Here is a 19,336-nt window from a genome sequence, read left to right on the forward strand (position 1 = left end):
CTAAAAATAAGACTCTTACCAATTATGGATAAAGTCCACAAACAACTGACAAGTACAAAAACCTCAAGTCCTGTTAAGACTATGCTTTCTGAGTTCTTATTCCTGCCAAAAGAATAAAGTACACATGTACAAATAACAAAAAACATTCAGTCAAACAGAGACACACAGTATGAATAATTTTTAAGATGGAAAAATATCCACTTGAAAATATTTTTGACTACACTAATTAGCTGAGACTTAAGGCTTGTAGGAAAATAATGGTATAATTTTCTTATAAGTATAGCTAATAAAAGAAGGATTAAGATATACAAATGCCATGGTAAGCTCAGCAAATCTCCATATAAATTAACTGATTCATGGGTTGAATTTCAGAAGAAAACAGAGCATAATTACGTATGATTCACTATCCCCATGTTGCTTGTTGAAGGTGGTAGTGGCAGGGGTGCTTGCCTTTTGCAAGCATACATTAATGGGCAGTGTAAGAAAAGCTCTAATATCTTTAAAGATAGACAGATTCTCATTTTACAAAATCAAAATAAAATCTGGCTTATGAATAAAAAACCTAGGGTATTATGCTAGAATTCTTAATTATTCTTAATAAAGCAAATGTATTTTGCAAGCATTATAAAAATCTGGAAATGCAGATTTTATAATAATAATTTTATAAACTTTATAAGTTTATAAAGCCCTATATTTTTAAGGCTGAAAACAGCAGTGAGATGGCATGTACTATATTTTAGTCTCACTCCAGTTATATTGCTTACTCAAGCAGGTACATGTTTTAGTTGTCAATAAATAAATGCATTCATATAGTAGAAATAAATTCTTTATCTTAATAAACTATTAAATCTGCTTTCACCTTTCTTTTCCTCATTTCCTTTCTTTTCCTTTCACTGCATTTTTATTATTTGAACCATTAACATATACTTTTTTTCAGATACTGTTAAGTATAGGACAACTGATTTCAGAAATAAGAATAGAAATAGCTTATTGTCCCCAGTGCTGATTAGCATAAAAATAATAACGAATATTTTTCAGCCCATTCTCTGGTTTATTTTTCTTACAGTGAATAAACTATGATGAGAGTGTATTTTATTTGAGCAAATATGTGGTGTCAAATTTATTCTCAAGGAAAAAAACAAAGCTCAGTAAAATCCAATTATTTTTAAAAAGCCAAGAATCAAAGTAAAAAATTATAAGAGGCTTTTTTTCAAATCCAATTATTAGTTCATTATGAATATATTTTTTCAACTTATACATCATAAATTTACAAAGGCACTGTTTATAAGACTCTGAGTTTCAATAAGATTTTGCTTTTTAGGTTTCACCTAGTCATAAATAGTGCTTGCTAAGCAAGTGAAGAGCAATAGTCTATTACATTAAAAAGAACATCAAATTGCCTGCAGTAATACATAGTCACAATCAAAGGAAGTATATGTTCTGAGTTTTTTTTTTTTTAATATATTCCACATTTTTTTTTTTAAATAATGTTCACTTTATTAAAAATATAATCCAGCAATGGAAGCAAAGACAATCATGGTCACTTGTCCACCCTGGTCACACAGGGGAGGTGGCAGGGCTGTTTTCAGGACCCTCGCCTCCTCCGACATCTCTACAATAATCCTCAGTTTTGTCAGAAATTTTGTCACTGGGGAGACAGGGCCACCAAGGAACTTAACTTCTTGTTGCCTTTGCTCAAGTAAGCGCTGAGTCCCATTTTTCCAGTTGTCTTGTTTCCACACTCACGGCCCCTTTTCCTTTTCCCATCCCAATTCCTACATTTAATCACACACATCTCAGTGGGAACGAGGGGGCTTTATTACAAATGCAGTTGACTGCTTAGGACTCCCTCTGCAATTTTTCTTTTCTACTCTCTTTTTCTCAATACATCCCTCCAGGGCAGGTCAGTAGGCCATTAGGAAAGAGGAATATAGGGAGAATGAAAAGGAGCAATGCTCTCTCCAAAATCATCTGAAATAACCATCGAGTCCTCTTGGCTCCAGCTTGAGAATCTTCTGGTGGAAAGGGTGTGAGATTCAGAATTAGCTCTTATCTTCAAGGTCCTCCATATCTACATCTTGGGCGGGGGGGGCGGGGCGGGGGGGGGCTGTCTTCTTTTTTGATTTGGGCTGCAGGTCACTAGTCCTGGTTGGCTTGGGAGGGGCTTCCACTTCCATGGCTGCTTTCTCTTTCTGGGCAAGTCGGATCTGCTGGAGGAGTTTTCTGCGCTTCTTCCCAGACAGAGTAATGTTGGCACGTGCACTGGACGCCCGCTTCTTGAGGTGGTGCCGCGTAATCAGTCCTTCGTCTATCACAGCTCCGACCACCCGATGCTTCAGTCGCCGCTCCCGGTTCAACACACGTCGTCGCTTGAACAGCTTCTTCTTCAGCTCTGTTCGCGGCCGGTTGACCTTTCCACCCGGGGCACCCATAGCTGCGCTGCAAGGCCGTCTCCGGGTCCACTATATTCCATATTTATAAAAGAGACTAATGAAGTACATAAAGTACAATACTAAGACCTACCTTTGCATTAATATAGAATACTGAACAACATGGAGACGTGGACAGACGCGGAAAGTAGTAAAATATTTCTGAACATTCACACCATTTATTTGAATTGGATATTTAATTGTATAAGAATCATTAAGCAAGTTACATTCAACGTTTCACAATTTTATTAAATCTAGCAGCAAAGAAGCAAAGTCTGTATTAGTCAATGACTTAGAATCAATTCATCTCTTTGATGATTTATCTCCAAAGGATCAGACTTGTGTATAGCCATGAAATTGATATTGAAAACAAGCTATAAGAAAGCAGCAAACAGGTGACTGTGAAAGCATAAGGGAGAAGCTCACTTTGGTGCTACAGGCAGGTTTTGTCTGGAATCCAGCCTATTCAGGTATTCACTGAAAGAGCAAAATGAAGTTCAACCATGTTAGGATGATTGGGCTTTCTTCTATGCACAAAGAGGACAGAATTTGGATTTGTGATATGAAAGCTTATCTGTTTTAAATATGTGAATGTAGAGGCATCATCAAAAATAATGCAGCAATACAAAGTAGAAAGGAGACAGTTAATTCCTAAGATAAGAAGAGTCAAGGTGAGGAAGAAAAAAGGGACTCCTACTACACTGTTGGTGAAAATGAAAATCAGTGTAAGTGAAAAGTGAAAGTGAAGCCGCTCAGTCGTGTCCGACTCTTAGTGACCCCATGGACCGCAGCCTACCAGGCTCCTCCATCCATGGGATTTTCCAGGCAAGAGTACTGGAGTGGGGTGCCATTGCCTTCTCCTGCGTAAATCAGTGTAGCCACTATGAAAAACAGTAGGGAGGTTCTTCAAAAATTAAAAACAGAGCTACCATAATATCTACAAATTCCATTCCTAGGTAATATCAGGAAGAACATGAAATATCTGAAGAACATGAAAATACTGACTAGAAAAGATACATGAACCACAATCTTCAGCATTATGCACAATGGCCAAGAAATAGAAACAACCAAAGTGTCCATCGATAGATGAATGTATAACGAAGCTGTGATATGCTATGTGTGTGTATGTGTGTGTGTGTAGGAATATTATCCATCCATAAAAATATGAAATCTTGCCATTTGTAAAAACATGGATAGACCTTGAGGGAACTGCACCTCAACAAAGTGTAGCCCCTGGTCACCGCAACTACAGAAAGCCACCCACGGCACAGCAACGAAGACCCAGTGCAACCAAAAGAAAATAAATAAATATTTTTTGAGAAGCAAAGGAAAAATTCTCAGTATAAACAAGAAGAGAATAACAAATGTGAAGTAATTATCCTCCAACTAATAAAAATAAATGAAAAAAAATTTTTTTAATTAAAAAATTTCATAAAAAAGAATTAAAAAAAAAAAAAAGAAATATGTCTGATATGTCCCATAGATTATCTACTACTTTTGATTCTTGTAGGAACACAACATATATAAATTTGACATATAAAATATGCTATATAATTGCTTTTAGGAACACAGTTTCATTCAGGTAGGCCTTCTATATAAACCTCTAAGAATGTGTAATGAAAATAATTCTTGCCCCTTAATCTCTGTCCTCATTTAAGCTAAACTCAAAATGTGGTCTGACAGTCAAAATATGTTATAAAAAATCATGTCTTTGTTACTATTAAACAAACAAATTTAAAAATACATATACACTAATGCTTTCTGGTGTCATTAATCTCTTTTAAGTGAGCTTTCATATATAAGATACTGGATCTAGTTTAACTTTATAGATAATACATTCTAAAATGCATATCAGAGTAAAATATGAACAAGATAGACAAAATATTTTCAGCATTAAAAACAATAATGCACTTATCTGATTCTAAGACTCATATTTCACCATTTCTGAAATCAGTGTATTACACATCTTGAATTGATTTTTTACTTTGAATTCAACAATTTGCATTCCTTATGAGATACTTTTTAGATAATAGTGCACTTTACAATTCATGGTATCTTAAAATCTAGAACATGGATATCATAAATCCCCTAATTAAAATCTGCTTTTTAAACAACATATTTTTCAAATTTTTCTATTAGTTTATACATGTATTTTGTTATTTTTTTCCCAGTGGAATACCAACTAGTTTAAGTACTATGAATATAATGAATCTTGAGATTCATTACCTGAAGCATGCTAATAATTTCTAACTGTGCCTCAAAGGAATTAAGTTTATGTGATGTAAGTTTCTTGTCACTTTCCCATTTTCCACTCATTTTATAAGTAATAACACAAAAGCAATAAAACACAAATAATTGCACAAATGCTGCTGTGCAAAGATAGCTAGCAGGCAGCAGTATCATTTGATGATTCAAAATAATCATTCATCAACTGAAATATATCAGAATCTGGTGTAAAAGTCATAGACTAAGAATGTTAACATTTAATCTATGAAAATAATGTATAAAATTTAGCATATTTAAATGGACATCAATACACATTTTATTTCAAAATTTTAATCCACTGGTCCAACGTTTCACTGTTAAACAATAAATATATATTTTAAAAAATGAAAAACTTTTGGCATTTTGATTGTACAACAAGGTTCTTTTTCAGGTGCTATGTGCCAATATACTACACTGTTTTTGATATGCATGGAAATGTGATTTGTGATTATTAGAGGCAAGTATACATAGAAAATATTTAACAAATGGTACACAGCACAGAGACCAGTTATGTGCCAGTTGCATGTCTGCTGATCAAAGATGAGAAATAAGTACCTGCATTATTATTAATTCTCAAACTAATGGCATTTTAGTGGCAAATGCCACAGACTGGATTTTTGCGTTACTCTGAAATTCATGTGCTGAAACTTAATCACCAATGTTATGAAATCTGGAGATGGGGGCTTTGAGGGGATACCCTTATGAATGGAATTAGTGCCATTATAAAAGGGGCTCCAGAAAGCTCTTCTAGCACGTGAGGTCACAGCAAGATGATGGTCATCTATGAAGCAAGAAGCAGGGTATCATCCAGCATAGAACCGGCTGGTACCTTCATCTCAGAATTTCCAGCTTCCAGAACTATGAGGTATAATTTTTGTTCTTGCTTATAAACTTCATTTTATCATTATTTTTGTTATGGTAGCCCACATGGACAAAATAGCATACAAATTTATGTTTTTTTAGAGATTAATTCACTATTATTATGTAAGCCTGAGTATAATAGTTTCTAGTGACATAATGACTCTAAATATAGTTTCTATGATAGACATATAAGAAAAAAAGATACAGCTTGGTTAACATCACGGTTATCCAAAAACAAAGTAGATATGAAAACTAAACATATTGAGTTCAGGCTCAATTTTCTTAGATTTCTCTAAGAAAAGTGATAGTTTATTAGCAGCCATTTGCTTAGAATTACTAACATTTTAGATTTTTAACATACAATTCTGACATATGAGAAAATCCATGTACTTATTATGAAGTGTCAGTTCAAAAACAAGGAGAATGCAGTAGTTAATTTTTTAGGCTCTGAAGTTAGATTATGTGGTCTTCAATCTCCTCAATGACACCATCTAGTATATGATCTTGATTAAATCTCTACCTTTATGAAAACCTCAGTTTTCTCATCTGCAAAATGGAAATAGTTTATCTCTATCTCATAGGGTTATTCTTAAGAACAAGTTATAATAAAAACCAGTAAAGTATCTTTCATAAAAATGCCCAGCAATTGTTAGCTATTATGGATTATTATCATCTTGCAAACAGAAGAGTACATGGACACTGAAATATGGGAACTAGTTCTGTGAAACTTGTAATTGGACGACTGAGTTGGAATCTTGGTCTTGCACTTATCTGCAATATAAGCTTGAGCAATTATTTTACTTCCGAGTATCGGTTTCCTTTTCTCTAAAATAGGTAAAACAATGTTTGTACTGCTATGACAAAGCATTGTTTTGAGTGTCAAATAAGTTAAGGATTGTAACAACATGTGTAAACTATAAAGATCTGTAAGATATAAAGTGAACAACAAAAAGTTAGAAAAGTGGAGAACCACTGGAAATTGTAAGTTACCTAAAATAATGATTTACTAGTAAGTTTTAAGGATCAATAAATATTTTGAGAATGCATTGTAAATTTTCTACCCAATTTATCTAATTTTATACCAATACTGCTACTGCTACTGCTAAGTCACTTCAGTCGTGTCCGACTCTGTGCGACCCCATCCCTGGGATTCTCCAGGCAAGAACACTGGAGTGGGCTGCCATTTCCTTCTCCAATGCATAAAAGTGAAAAGTGAAAAGTGAAAGTGAAGTCGCTCAGTCATGTCCGACTCTGTGCGACCCCATGGACTGCAGCCCACCAGGCTCCTCTGTCCATGGGATTTTCCAGGCAAGAGTACTGGAGTGGGGTGCCACTGCCTTCTCAATAGATCCCCTTAATCCCAAAACCAGAAGAGGAAGTTAAAACAATTCCAGAACAGACTATACCAGTTCCTCAGTTAGAATCTACCTCTGACCCACAGTCTACTGCAGCCTTTTTGCTTTTGTCTGGCAGAAGTTTTTCATCTTTCCCAATTGCAGCAAGTGAGTCAATGTTTACCAAGCAGTCTCACTGGCTAGTCACTCACTAGGCTGAGGTGAGAAGGGAACATCATCCCCACCACTCTGAGACTCAGAGCATGGCAATCCCTCTGTGCAAAAAATTTCCTCCCTAATCCAATTACTCCATTTTTTAGTATCTTCAGCTGGCTAAAGGTTCTGAAACCATTTTCTTTTAAATCTACATGAAGTATCTATGTTTCTGAAAAAGGAACAGTTCAGCAGGCTGATGAATAAGATCTCAGTGACCCTGCTGCAGAAACAAGACAGCAGATGGTTCTATGGACTCAGTTGTGATATTTTAAAGAGACAATAAAAACTCTTGATTTGAAAATAAATAAATAAATAAATCCACATGAAAATGTCTGTTTCGGTTCATTGTTGAAGGCTGCTATTGCATTGAATACTGTGGGACACCGAACAGTTAACTAGTATCCTGTTACCTGTGGGTAACTCTGCTATCCACACATCTACAGCCACTTGGAGGTGCTCAAGCAACTCCTCAGGATGAAGGTTGTGTCATAAGCACAGTTTAGACCATGTGTTTATGAAAGAATTTTCCTTAAGAGTAACAAAATATGATATCACAGTAACTCAGCTGAAGCAAAGAAACTATCACAGAACTAATTTTTTCATAGATGAAGTAGAGAGTTCAAAAAGTAGCAAGATCAGTAAAGGGTTTCCAGAGTGGAGGGCAGGAAATCTTTTATGCATTTTATTTACAAGTCAAGTCTCTGAGTCAAAAGTTAGCCTTGGAGTATCAGTTGGAAGCTTGATTTTTTTTTAAATCCCAGAAGATAGGAAATGACATCTTCTTTCTTGGTGCTACCAAAAACATTTTATAGTACTGCAATGAGCTATTATGATTTTAGGAAGATCTTACCAAACTTCCCTTGATATTTTAAATTTATTATATCCTTTATTGAATGTTTTACAAAAGAATACATGCAGTGCAGTGTCAGCAACATAGTAAATAACAATTTAAGGACTTCCTTAATGGTCCAGTGATTAAGACTACTGTAAGTTACATTCCTTGATAGGGAACTAAGATCCCACATTCTGAGCTGCCAAAAAAAAAAAAAAATTAAAATAATAACAATACACCTAGGAACAACCTGTGCTTTGTGAATATGTGAGAATGGGACTAAGCATCTCAGATAGTTCTATCTTTGTCATCCATTTAAAAATGGGATTTCTGAAAAGGAATAATGAATACACGGACTCACAAAAAATTTGATTACTCAGGATCTCAATTTTTCATATAAAGCAGCAGAGACCTGAAAAAGTACTTACTCCCAAGTCAAATCATGAACGTAGGATATGGCAGGGGGTGTTTCATCAAAACTGAAACCTAACTCTGAAATTCAATGTCTCAAGGTTGAAAAATTATAGTAACTATGGTAATAATGAAGTTCCTCTTATAACTATAGCTCACTTATGTTTTGTTGTTTGGCAGAAACTAACACAACATTGTAAAGCAATTTCCCCCCACCAAAAAAAAAATAAAATAAAAGTCTAAAAAATAAAATAAAATAATGAGGTTCCTTAGGATGAGACCAAGAAGATATTTTTCTAACACATCTAATCATTTATATATAAAATAATGATGAGTCTACACATTATCTGTGAAAAACATCATATTATAGTAATCAAACAGCAGAGGAAGAGACTAGGACTATAGATCTCCTATGTGAGTTGGAACATAGGTGCAATATCAGAACACTGACATAACTCTTCTGAAAATATTTTATCTTTCCCTCAATCCTTCCTACAGTTCAGTTCAGTTGCTCAATTGTGTCTGACTATTTTAGACCCCATGGACTACAGCACACCAGGCTTCCCTGTCCATCACAAACTCCCAGAGCTTGCTCAAACTCACATCCATCAGTCAGTGATTGTATCCAACTATCTCATCCTCTGTTGTCCCCTTCTCCTCCCTCCTTCAATTTTCCCCAGTGTCAGGGTCTGTTCAAATGAGTCAGTTCTTCGCATCAGCTGGCCATAGTACTGGAGCTTCAGCTTCAGCATCAGTCCTTCCAATGAATATTAGGACATATTTCCTTTAGGATCGACTTGTGTGATCTCCTTGCTGTCCAAGAGACTCAAGAGTCTTCTCCAACACCACAGTTCAAAAGCATTAATGCTTCAGCACTCAACTTTCTTTATGGTCCAACTCTCACATCCATACATGACTACTGGAAAAACCATAGCCTTGACCAGCTGGACCTTTGTTGGCAAAGTAATGTCTCTGCTTTTTAATATGCTATCTAGGTTGGTCATAACTTTCCTTCCAAGGAGTAAGTGTCTTTTAATTTAATGGCTGCAGTCATCATCTGCACTGATTGTGGAGCCCCCCAAAATAAAGTCTAACACTGTTTCTATTGTTTCCCCATCAATTTGCCATGAAGTAATGGGACCAGATGCCATGATCTTAGTTTTTGAAATGTTGAGTTTTAAGCTAGCTTTTTCACTCTGCTCTTTCACTTTCATCAAGAGGCTCTTTAGTCCCTCTTTGCTTTCTGCCATAAGGGAAGTGTCATCTGCATAGCTAAGGTTATTGATATTTCTCCCGGCAATCTTGATTCCAGCTTGTGCTTCATCCAGCCTGACATTTTGCATGATGTATTCTGCATATAAGTTAAATAAGCAAGGTGACAATATACAGCCTCAAAGTACTCCTTTCCCAATTTGGAACCAATCTGTTGTCCCATGTCTGGTACTAACTGTTGCTTCCTGACCTTCATACAGATTTCTCAAGAGGCAGGTAAGGTGGTCTGGTATTCCCATCTCCTGAGGAATTTTCCGGTTTGTTGTGATCCACACAGTCAAAGGCTTTAGTGTAGTCAATAAAACAGAAGCAGATATTTTTCTGGAATTCTCTTGCTTTTTCTATGATCCAACAGATGTTGGCAGTTTGATCTCTTGTTCCTCTGCTTTTTCTAAATCCACCTTGCACATCTGGAAGTTAGCTTACATACTGTTGAAGCCCATCTTGGAGAATTTTGAGCATTACTTTACTAGCATGTGAGATCAGTGCAATGTGCAGTAGTTTGTGCATTCTTTGGCATTGCCTTTCTTTGGGATTGGAATGAAAATTGACCTTTTCCAGCCCTGTGGCCACTGCTGAGTTTTTCAAATTTGCTGGCATATTGAGTGCAGCACTCTAACAGCATTATCTTCTGGATTTGAAATAGCTCAGCTGGAATTCAACCACCTGCACTAGCTTTGTTCATAGTGATGCTTCCTAAGGCCCACTTGACATCACACTCCAGGACGTCTGGCTCTAGGTTAGTAATCACACCACGGTGGTTATCTGGGTCACTAAGATCCTTTTTGTTCTTCTATGTATTCTTGCCAAATCTTCTTAACATCCTGTGCTTCTGTTAGGTCCATACTATTTGTTCTTTGTTTTGCCCATCTTTGCACGAAATGTTCCCTTGGCATCTCTAATTATCTTGAAGAGACCTCTAGTCTTTCCCATTCTATTGTTTTCCTCTATTTCTTTGCATTGATCACTGAGGATGGCTTTCTTATTTCTCCTTGCTATTGCTTTGTAATTCTGCATTCAGATGGATATATCTTTCCTTTTCTCCTTTGCCTTTCACTTTTCCTTTCTCAGCTATTTGTAAGGCCTCCTCAGACAATCATTTTGCCTTTTGCATTTCTTTTTCTTGGGGATGGTCTTGATCACTGCCTCCTGCACAATGTCATGAACCTCTGTCCATAGTTCTTCAAGCACTCTCTCTACCAAATTTAATCCCTTGAATCTATTAGTCACTTCCACTGTATAATTGTAAGGAATTTGATTTAGGTCATACCTGAGTGGTCTAGTGGTTTCCCCTACTTTCTTCAATTTAAGTCTGAATTTGGCAATAAGGAGTTCATGATCTGATCCACAGTCAGTTCCTGGTCTTGTTTTTGCTGACTGTATGGAGCTTCTCCATCTTCGGCTGCAAAGAATACAATCGCTCTGATTTCGGTACTGACCATCTTTTGAAGTCCACATGGACAGTCTTCTCTTGTGTTGCTGGAAGGGTGTGTTTGCTATGACCAGTGCATTCTCTTGACAAAACTCTATTAGCCTTTCCCCTGCTTAAAATTTTACCTCAAGGAAAACTTGCCTGTTACTCCAAGTATCTTTTGAACTCTTCCTTTTGGATTCCAGTCCCCTATGATGAAGGGGACATCTTTATTTTGGTGTTAGTTCTAGAATGTCTTGTAGGTCTTCATAGAACCGTTCAACTTCACTTTCTTCGACACTAATGGTTGGGGCATAGACCTGGATTACTGTGATATTTAATGGTGTGCCTTGGAAACAAACAGAGATCATTCTGTTGTTTTAAAGACTGTACCCAAGTTCTGCATTTTGGATTCTTTTGTTGACTATGAAGGGTAACTCCATTTCTTCTAAGGGATTCTTGCCCACAGTAGTAGATATAATCATCATCTGAATTATACTGTCCCATTCCAGTCCATTTCTACAAATGGTTACAAATCCCAGACAGGCCAGAAATTTGTTAAAGGTAAGCTCAATGAACACTGAAAACCACTGGCCTGACTGCTTATAAATACATAAACTTATATTGGTGACGATAACTCCACATTCTGCTTGAACAGGACCCAGAGTACACAGAAAACAAAACACAGTGCTAGTTTTGTAGCTTGGCCACACTTTTCTTGAAGACCTCAAGTTTTTCCTCTGTGACTAGATTTTATGTCCCAAATATCACAGCAGCCTTCACTTCTTTCACAACTTAATCCAAAAGTCACTCTGAGATCAAATGGAAGACTGAAAATAAATAGCACAGATAAGTGAGGACTGAATATTAGGGATCAATCTTGCAGGTGGACAACTCGGAGAAGCTCTCTTTTCCTTAATAAAATCTCAGAGTTCCTTTAAAATTCCTTTACAACTTGAATTAATAAATAAACAATCAAAGTAATCCTCACAAAGTGAGGAACTTCAACTGTTTTTCAATTTAGTCTCCTCTTGACACTGGCAAAACATCGATGAAGAGATACAGAAAGTAAGAGTATGAAACAGCCCAGCAGGAACAAAAAAGCAACAAGCGTGTGTTTGAGTTTTTTTCCTTGTTATTTAATGCTTTTGCTTTGTGAGCTCTTGTTTCTGATAAAAAGGATAACATTTTCGTTGTTTCTCATAAGAAACACAAAGTTAAAGGCAGAGAGAAATGTCCGTGACAATTAACACAAAGAGGGCTAAAATCATAATTAAGATGAAATCATGGAGGACAAGGCAAAATAACAAGGTTGAATAAAACAGGACAAATCAAACAGAGAACTTCAGGACCCAACCCTGAAATCTGACTTCCTGGTTGCATGTAACTAGAGAGTCAAATTAATCATTTCTAAGAAAATAGGGAACAGAGTAGACAGATGCACTATATTACATAGATGGCTATCTGAATCAATGTCTTGGCCTTCTGACAAAATTGTGTCATTTAACCAAACTGTTATTCATAGTTTTATTCAAGGAACTCTTTCCTTTTCAAAACAATCTTGACTAAAACAAATAAATAAAAATCATGATATAGAAATTCCTAAGAATTTTTAGGGACCTTCCAACATCCAAGTGATTAGTTTTCCTGGTTAACATAAGTAACTCAGCCTTACCAACATATGCCCTCAATCACAGTTTAAACTCATTCTTTGCTTTAAAAATATTTCTACTGAATTGTTATTATTCTTCCAGGGGGCAAAATAGCAAACAGCTGTGAAAAAATAATTGCAATGCTTTCAGTTTCAGACTTACTCTTAGCTTTGATCTTAAATGATCAAACTCTTGAAAAGGACATGTGCAAACATTTTAGACTTAATATATAATACCCAGTTTCATCTTAAAAAGTGTAAGTTAATGAATAACATTCTATATAATTATTTTATAGCTTATAAAATTAAAGAAATAGCCAAGCAATTCTTCTTGAAACTACTGTTACAGGACAAGAGAGTATTAGACCAATAGATTAATTTTGATTCTTAAATCTTATTAAAAAATTTAGATCTGCTTTCTGTTATCAGAAGATAGGATTTTGTCTTTTCTACACTATTTTGATTATTTACTCATATTATCTTGGCTTTTTCAAGGTAAAGGTGAAAGAGGTCAAGTTACTCTGGTTAATACCTACAGTGAAATATTCTAGGTTTATACTGTCAAATGAGAAAAAAAATAAGAAAACACCTTGTCAGGTCTCATGAAGAATTCTAAAAACTTTCAGGGTACAAGCGTAACTTTACTGTTTACTATGACACAGCCAGTATATCTTGGTTGTTTCCTTTCTGTCCATTCTCTACTAAAGATTATAGCTATATACTCCAAACACAAACCTCCTCCATTAGCTCAATTATATACCTTAGTCATTTTCCAGTATATGGCATATCTGTTTGAAGTCATTCAGACCTTGCTAATTTATAGATATCTGGCTAATTTATAGATATCTGCCTTTGGTTCATGCCCTGATTTCTTCTTTGATAATCTATAAACCTGAGGTGTGACATTCATATACTGAAAGGCATAAAGGCCTATATATAGGGAATTGTCAACAGCCAATTTGCCGTTACATGTGCTTTATACCTAAGCTGTGAATCGTTTTATACCACTATAGTCTCCCAGTTATAAACAGTCACTGAGAGAATACTCTGCTGATCTGTTGATCTGTGATGGATGCACTGAATACATAAGCAAATGGAGTCCTTAAATAACTCTCAAGAATAAGGAAAATGACACATAGGGACAAGACCACAAATACAGTAGGGAGAAGAGAAATGCTAATAAAAACATGTACAAGGTAAATGTGTGGCAACTGACTTAGGGAAACTGTATAGATGAGGAGAGACAATTCAGGAAAGAGTCACAACAGTGATAATATTTAGAGAAACGGGGATGAAGGTGTGGGTGGGCATGTGGAAAACAGTTATCTTACAGGTGAGTTAAAGGAAAACCAAATGGCCTCTTCAGCTGGCAAGTAAGATACAGATGAAGAAATTGTAGAAGATGAATCTGAAATAAGGTGTTGATAAACCTTGTATGCAACATTAAAGGACTATTGATTTTTATCTACAGAAATGGGGGGTTATCACGATTTTAAACAGAGGTTTCACAAATATACTCTCTTCAATGTAATGATTTATCTTACTCATACCTACACACGTCTTCTCAATAATTACTACCGCTGTTACTGCTCTTTTCACATAGAGGGGCGTTTTATATCTGAGTCTTTATTCCAAAGATGTGCTTTTTCTGAAATTACTCATCCCAATCTTCTCTTCCAAGTCCTATATTTATTTTCAAATATACCTCAATGGCATAACTTGAATGTCATGATCTTAGTTTTCTTTATTTCTTCATGTGCCCTTCATATTTGCTTTAAGCTTTTAATGCATACATGGGTAAGGAACAACAGTGTTGATACTTGTGCCTTGTAACATTGGTTGTTTATGATAAAATATACAGTATATTTTTTTATTTGCTTAATTTTCATGTATCTGGAACATGTTTCTAGACTTTATTATCAGAATGTCTGATGGAATAATCAGAGCATATTTCATTTTGTTTTATTTAGGGGAGTTGTGCTGTTTTGTTATTTAATAAGAATCACTGACTTTCTTGAAAATATCAGATTGAGGAGCCACTGTGTAAATATCTCTCTATATATAAATTTTCACATCAAGACCAAAAATCTTTTTTTAAAGGCCCTATGGTCTAATTTTTCAGTTTTATACATCTCAGGCTCTTCAGAAAATAGATTATAAACTGCAACGCATGAAGGTCAAATTTTCTTTTCTATATTTCTATAACACCTACGGAGTGTTAGAATATCTTAATTTGTCTTAGCATACTTCTTCACTTTACTTTTTCATTCTGCATAAATTCTTCCCTCTATTCATGGAGTACACATCAAGTTTTTTGAGGAAGTGAGGTATCATCTTTAAGACTGGAAGATACCTTTGCTTGGATTTAGCCATATGGAAATTATGACTAAAAAATCATATTAAAATGCTGATTATAAACTTAACAATTTTATATAAAGGCATATACAAAAGATATGTTTTTCTTTAAAAATATCTTTTACATTGATTGACTTGCAGATATTAAAGAATCCTTGCATTCCTCGGATAAAGCCCACTTGGTCATGATGTATGATCTTTTTAATATGTTGTTGGATTCTGTTTGCTGGAATTTTGTTAAGGATTTTTGCATCTAAGTTCATCAGTGATATTGGCCTGTACTTTTCTTTTTTTGTGGCATCTATGTCTGGTTTTGGAATTAGGTTGATGGTGGCCTCATAGAATGAGTTTGGAAGTTTACCTTCTCTGAAATTTTCTGGAACAGTTTGAGTAAGATAGGTGTTAGTTCTTCTCTAAATTTTTGGTAGAATTCAGCTGTGAAGCCATCTGGTCCTGGGCTTTTGTTTCCTGGAAGATTTCTGATTACAGTTTCGATTTCTTTGCTTGTGATGGGTCTGTTAAGACCTACTTCTTTCTGGTTCAGTTTTGGAAAGTTATACTTTTCTAAGAATTTGTCCATTTCTTCCAAGTTCTCCATTTTATTTGCATACAGCTGCTGGTAGTAGTCTCTTATGATCCTTTGTATTTCAGTGTTGTCTGTCGTCATCTCTCCATTTTCATTTCTAATTTTGTTAATTTGCTTCCTCTCCCTTTGTTTCTTAATGAGTCTTGCTAACGGTTTGTCAATTTTGCTTATTTTTTCAAAAAACCAGCTTTTAGCTTTGTTGATTTTTGCTGTGGTCTCTTTAGTTTCTTTTGCATTTATTTCTGCCCTAATTTTTAAGATTTCTTTCCTTCTACGAACCCTGGGGTTCTTCATTTCTTCCTTCTCCAGTTGCTTTAGGTGTAGAGTTAGGTAATTTATTTGACTTTTTTCTTGTTTCTTGAGGTAAGCCTGTAATGCTATGGACCTTCACCTTAGCACTGCTTTAACAGTGTCCCATAGCTTTTGGGTTGTTGTGTTTTCATTTTCATTCGTTTCTATGCATATTTTGATTTCTTTTTTGATTTCTTCTATGATTTGTTGGTTATTCAGAAGCATGTTCTTTAATATCCACAAATCAATCAATGTAATACACCACATTAAGAAAGTGAAACATAAAAACCATATGATTATCTCAATAGATGAAGAAAAAGCCTTGAACAAAATTCAACATCCATTTATGATTAAAACTCTCCAGAAAGCAGGAACAGAAGGAACATACCTCAACATAATAAAAGCTATATATGACAAACCCACAGCAAGCATTACCCTCAATGGTGAAAAATTGAAAGCATTTCCCCTGAAATCAGGAGCAAGACAAGGGTGCCCATTCTCACCACTACTATTCAACATAGTTTTGGAAGTTTTGGCCACAGCAATCAGAGCAGAAAAAGAAATAAAAGGAATTCAGACAGGAAAAGAAGACGTGAAACTCTCACTGTTTGCAGATGACATGATCCTACATAGAAAACCCTAAAGACTCTACCACAAAATTACTAGAGCTAATCATAGAATATAATAAAGTTGCAGGATATAATATTAACACACAGAAATCCCTTGCATTCCTATACACTAACAATGAGAAAACAGAGAAATTAAGGAAACCATACCATTCACCATTGCAACAAAAAGAATAAAATACTTAGGAGTATATCTACTGAAAGAAACAAAAGACCTATATATAAAAAACTATAAAACACTGATGAAAGAAATCAAAGAGGACACAAACATGGAGAAACATACCATGTTCATGGATTGGAAGAATCAATATTGTCAAAATGGCTATACTATCCAAAGCAATCTATAGATTCAATGCAATCCCTATCAAGTTACCAACGGTATTTTTCACAGAACTAGAACAAATAGTTTCACAACTTCTATGGAAATACAAAAAACCTCGAATAGCCAAAGTAATCTTGAGAAAGAAGAATGGAACTGGAGGAATCACCTGCCTGACTTCAGGCTCTACTACAAAGCCACAGTCATCAAGACAGTATGGTACTGGCACAAAGACAGAAATATAGATCAGTGGAACAGAATAGAAAGCCCAGAGATAAATCCACGTAGCTATGGACACCTTATCTTTGACAAAGGAGGCAAGAATATACAATGGAAAAAAGACAACCTCTTTAACAAGTGGTGCTGGGAAAACTGGTCAACCACTTGTAAAAGAATGACACTAGAACACTTTCTAACACCATACACAAAAATAAACTCAAAAAATGGATTAAAGATCTACATGTAACACCAGAGACTATAAAACTCCTAGAGGAGAACATAGGCAAAATACCTTCTGACATAAATCACAGCAAGATCCTCTATGACCCACCTCCCAGAATATTGGAAATAAAAGCAAAAGTAAACAAATGGGACCAAATGAAACTTAAAAGCTTTTGCACTACAAAGGAAACTATAAGTAAGGTGAAAAGACAGCCCTCAGATTGGGAGAAAATAATAGCAAATGAAGCAACAGACAAAAGATTAATCTCAAAAATATACAAGCAACTCCTGCAGCTCAATTCCAAAAAAGTAAATGACCCAATCAAAAAACGGGCCAAAGAACTCAACAGACATTTCTCCAAAGAAGACATCAAGATGGCTAACAAACACATGAAAAGATGCTCAACATCACTCATTATCAGAGAAATGCAAATCAAAACCACAATGAGGTACCATTACACACCAGTCAGGATGGCTGCTATCCAAAAGTCTACAAGCAATAAATGCTGGAGAGGGTGTGGAGAAAAGGGAACCCTCTTACACTGTTGGTGGGAATGCAAACTAGTACAGCTGCTATGGAGAACAGTGTGGAGATTTCTTAAAAAACTGGAATTAGAACTGCCATATGACCCAGCAATCCCACTTATGGGCATACACACCAAGGAAACCAGATCTGAAAGAGACACATGCACCCCAATGTTCATCACAGCACTGTTTATAATAGCCAGGACATGGAAGCAACCTAGATGCCCATCAGCAGATGAATGGATAGGAAGCTGTGGTACATATACACCTTGGTATATTACTCAGCCGTTAAAAAGAATTCATTTGAATCCGTTCTAATGAGATGGATGAAACTGGAGCCCATTTTACAGAGTGAAGTAAGCCAGAAAGATAGAGACCAATACAGTATGCTAATGCATATATATGGAATTTAGAAAGATGGTAATGATAACCCTATATGCAAAACAGAAAAAGAGACACAGATGTACAGAACAGACTTTTGGACTCTGTGGGAGAAGGTGAGGGTGGGATGTTTCAAGAGAACAGCATCAAAACATGTATATCATCTAGGGTGAAACAGATCACCAGCCCAGGTTGGATGCATGAGACAAGTGCTCCTGCCTGGTGCACTTGGAAGACCAGAGGGATCGGGTAGAGAGGGAGGTGGGACGGGGGATCGGGATGGGGAATATATGTAACTCCATGGCTGATTCATGTCAATGTATGACAAAACCCACTTCAATACTGTAAAGTAATTAACCTCCAACTAATAAAAATAAATGGAAAAAAATATCTTTTAAAAATCACAATACTGTATCACTTGAATAAATTTAAAGTTTATATTTTATGTTGTTGTTCAGTCATTAAGTCGTGTTTGATTCTTTTTGACCCCATGTACTGCAGTACGCCAGGATTCCCTGTTCGTCACTATATTCCAAGTTTGCCCAAAATCACGTCCTTTGATTTGGTGATGCTATCTAACTTCTCATCATCTTCCACTCTTTTCTCCTTTTGCCTTCAGTCTTTCCCAACATCAAGGTCTTTTCTAATGAGTTGGCTCTTTGCATCAGATGGCCAAAGTATTGGAGCTTCATCTTTAGCATTAGTCCTTCCAATAGATATTCAGAGTTGATTTCTCTTAGGATTGACTCGTTGATGTCCCTGAATCCAAGTGACCCTCACGAGTCTTCTCCAGCACCACTTTTTGAAAGCATCAATACTTTATATTTCAATTCTCACATCCGTATAGGACTACTGAAAAACAATTGCTTTAACTATGCAGATATTTGTCAGCAAAGTGATGTCTTTGCTTTTTAATATGTTGTCCAGATTTGCCATAACTTTCCTTCCAAGGAGCAAGTATCTTTTAATTTCATGGCTGAAGTCACTGTCTGAAGTGATTTTGGATCCCAGGAAAACAAAATCTGTCCCTGCTTCTACTTTGGCCCCTTCTATTTGCCATGAAGTGATGAGATCAGATGCAATGATCTTAATTTTTTTAATGTTGAGATTTAAGTGAGCTTTTTCTATTT

At 35.7% G+C, this 19,336-nt stretch overlaps 1 protein-coding gene across 1 annotated transcript; it reads right to left on the minus strand.

Annotated features, from left to right (window-relative positions):
• Nucleotides 1-1,577: 1,577 nt before the first annotated feature.
• LOC133055791 (uncharacterized protein C11orf98-like) lies at nucleotides 1,578-2,457 on the minus strand. Its single transcript, XM_061140895.1, has one exon. The coding sequence runs from the start codon at nucleotides 2,430-2,432 to the stop codon at nucleotides 2,043-2,045; it is 390 nt and encodes a 129-aa protein (XP_060996878.1). The 5' UTR covers nucleotides 2,433-2,457; the 3' UTR covers nucleotides 1,578-2,042.
• Nucleotides 2,458-19,336: the final 16,879 nt, after the last annotated feature.

This window comes from Dama dama, chromosome 5 (genome assembly GCF_033118175.1).
Source record: "Dama dama isolate Ldn47 chromosome 5, ASM3311817v1, whole genome shotgun sequence".
Taxonomy (NCBI): Eukaryota; Metazoa; Chordata; class Mammalia; order Artiodactyla; family Cervidae; genus Dama; species Dama dama.

Bases quoted from the DNA above. Each gene is read 5' to 3' on its own strand.
- LOC133055791 (XM_061140895.1), bottom strand. From the start codon at position 2,432: ATGGGTGCCCCGGGTGGAAAGGTCAACCGGCCGCGAACAGAGCTGAAG.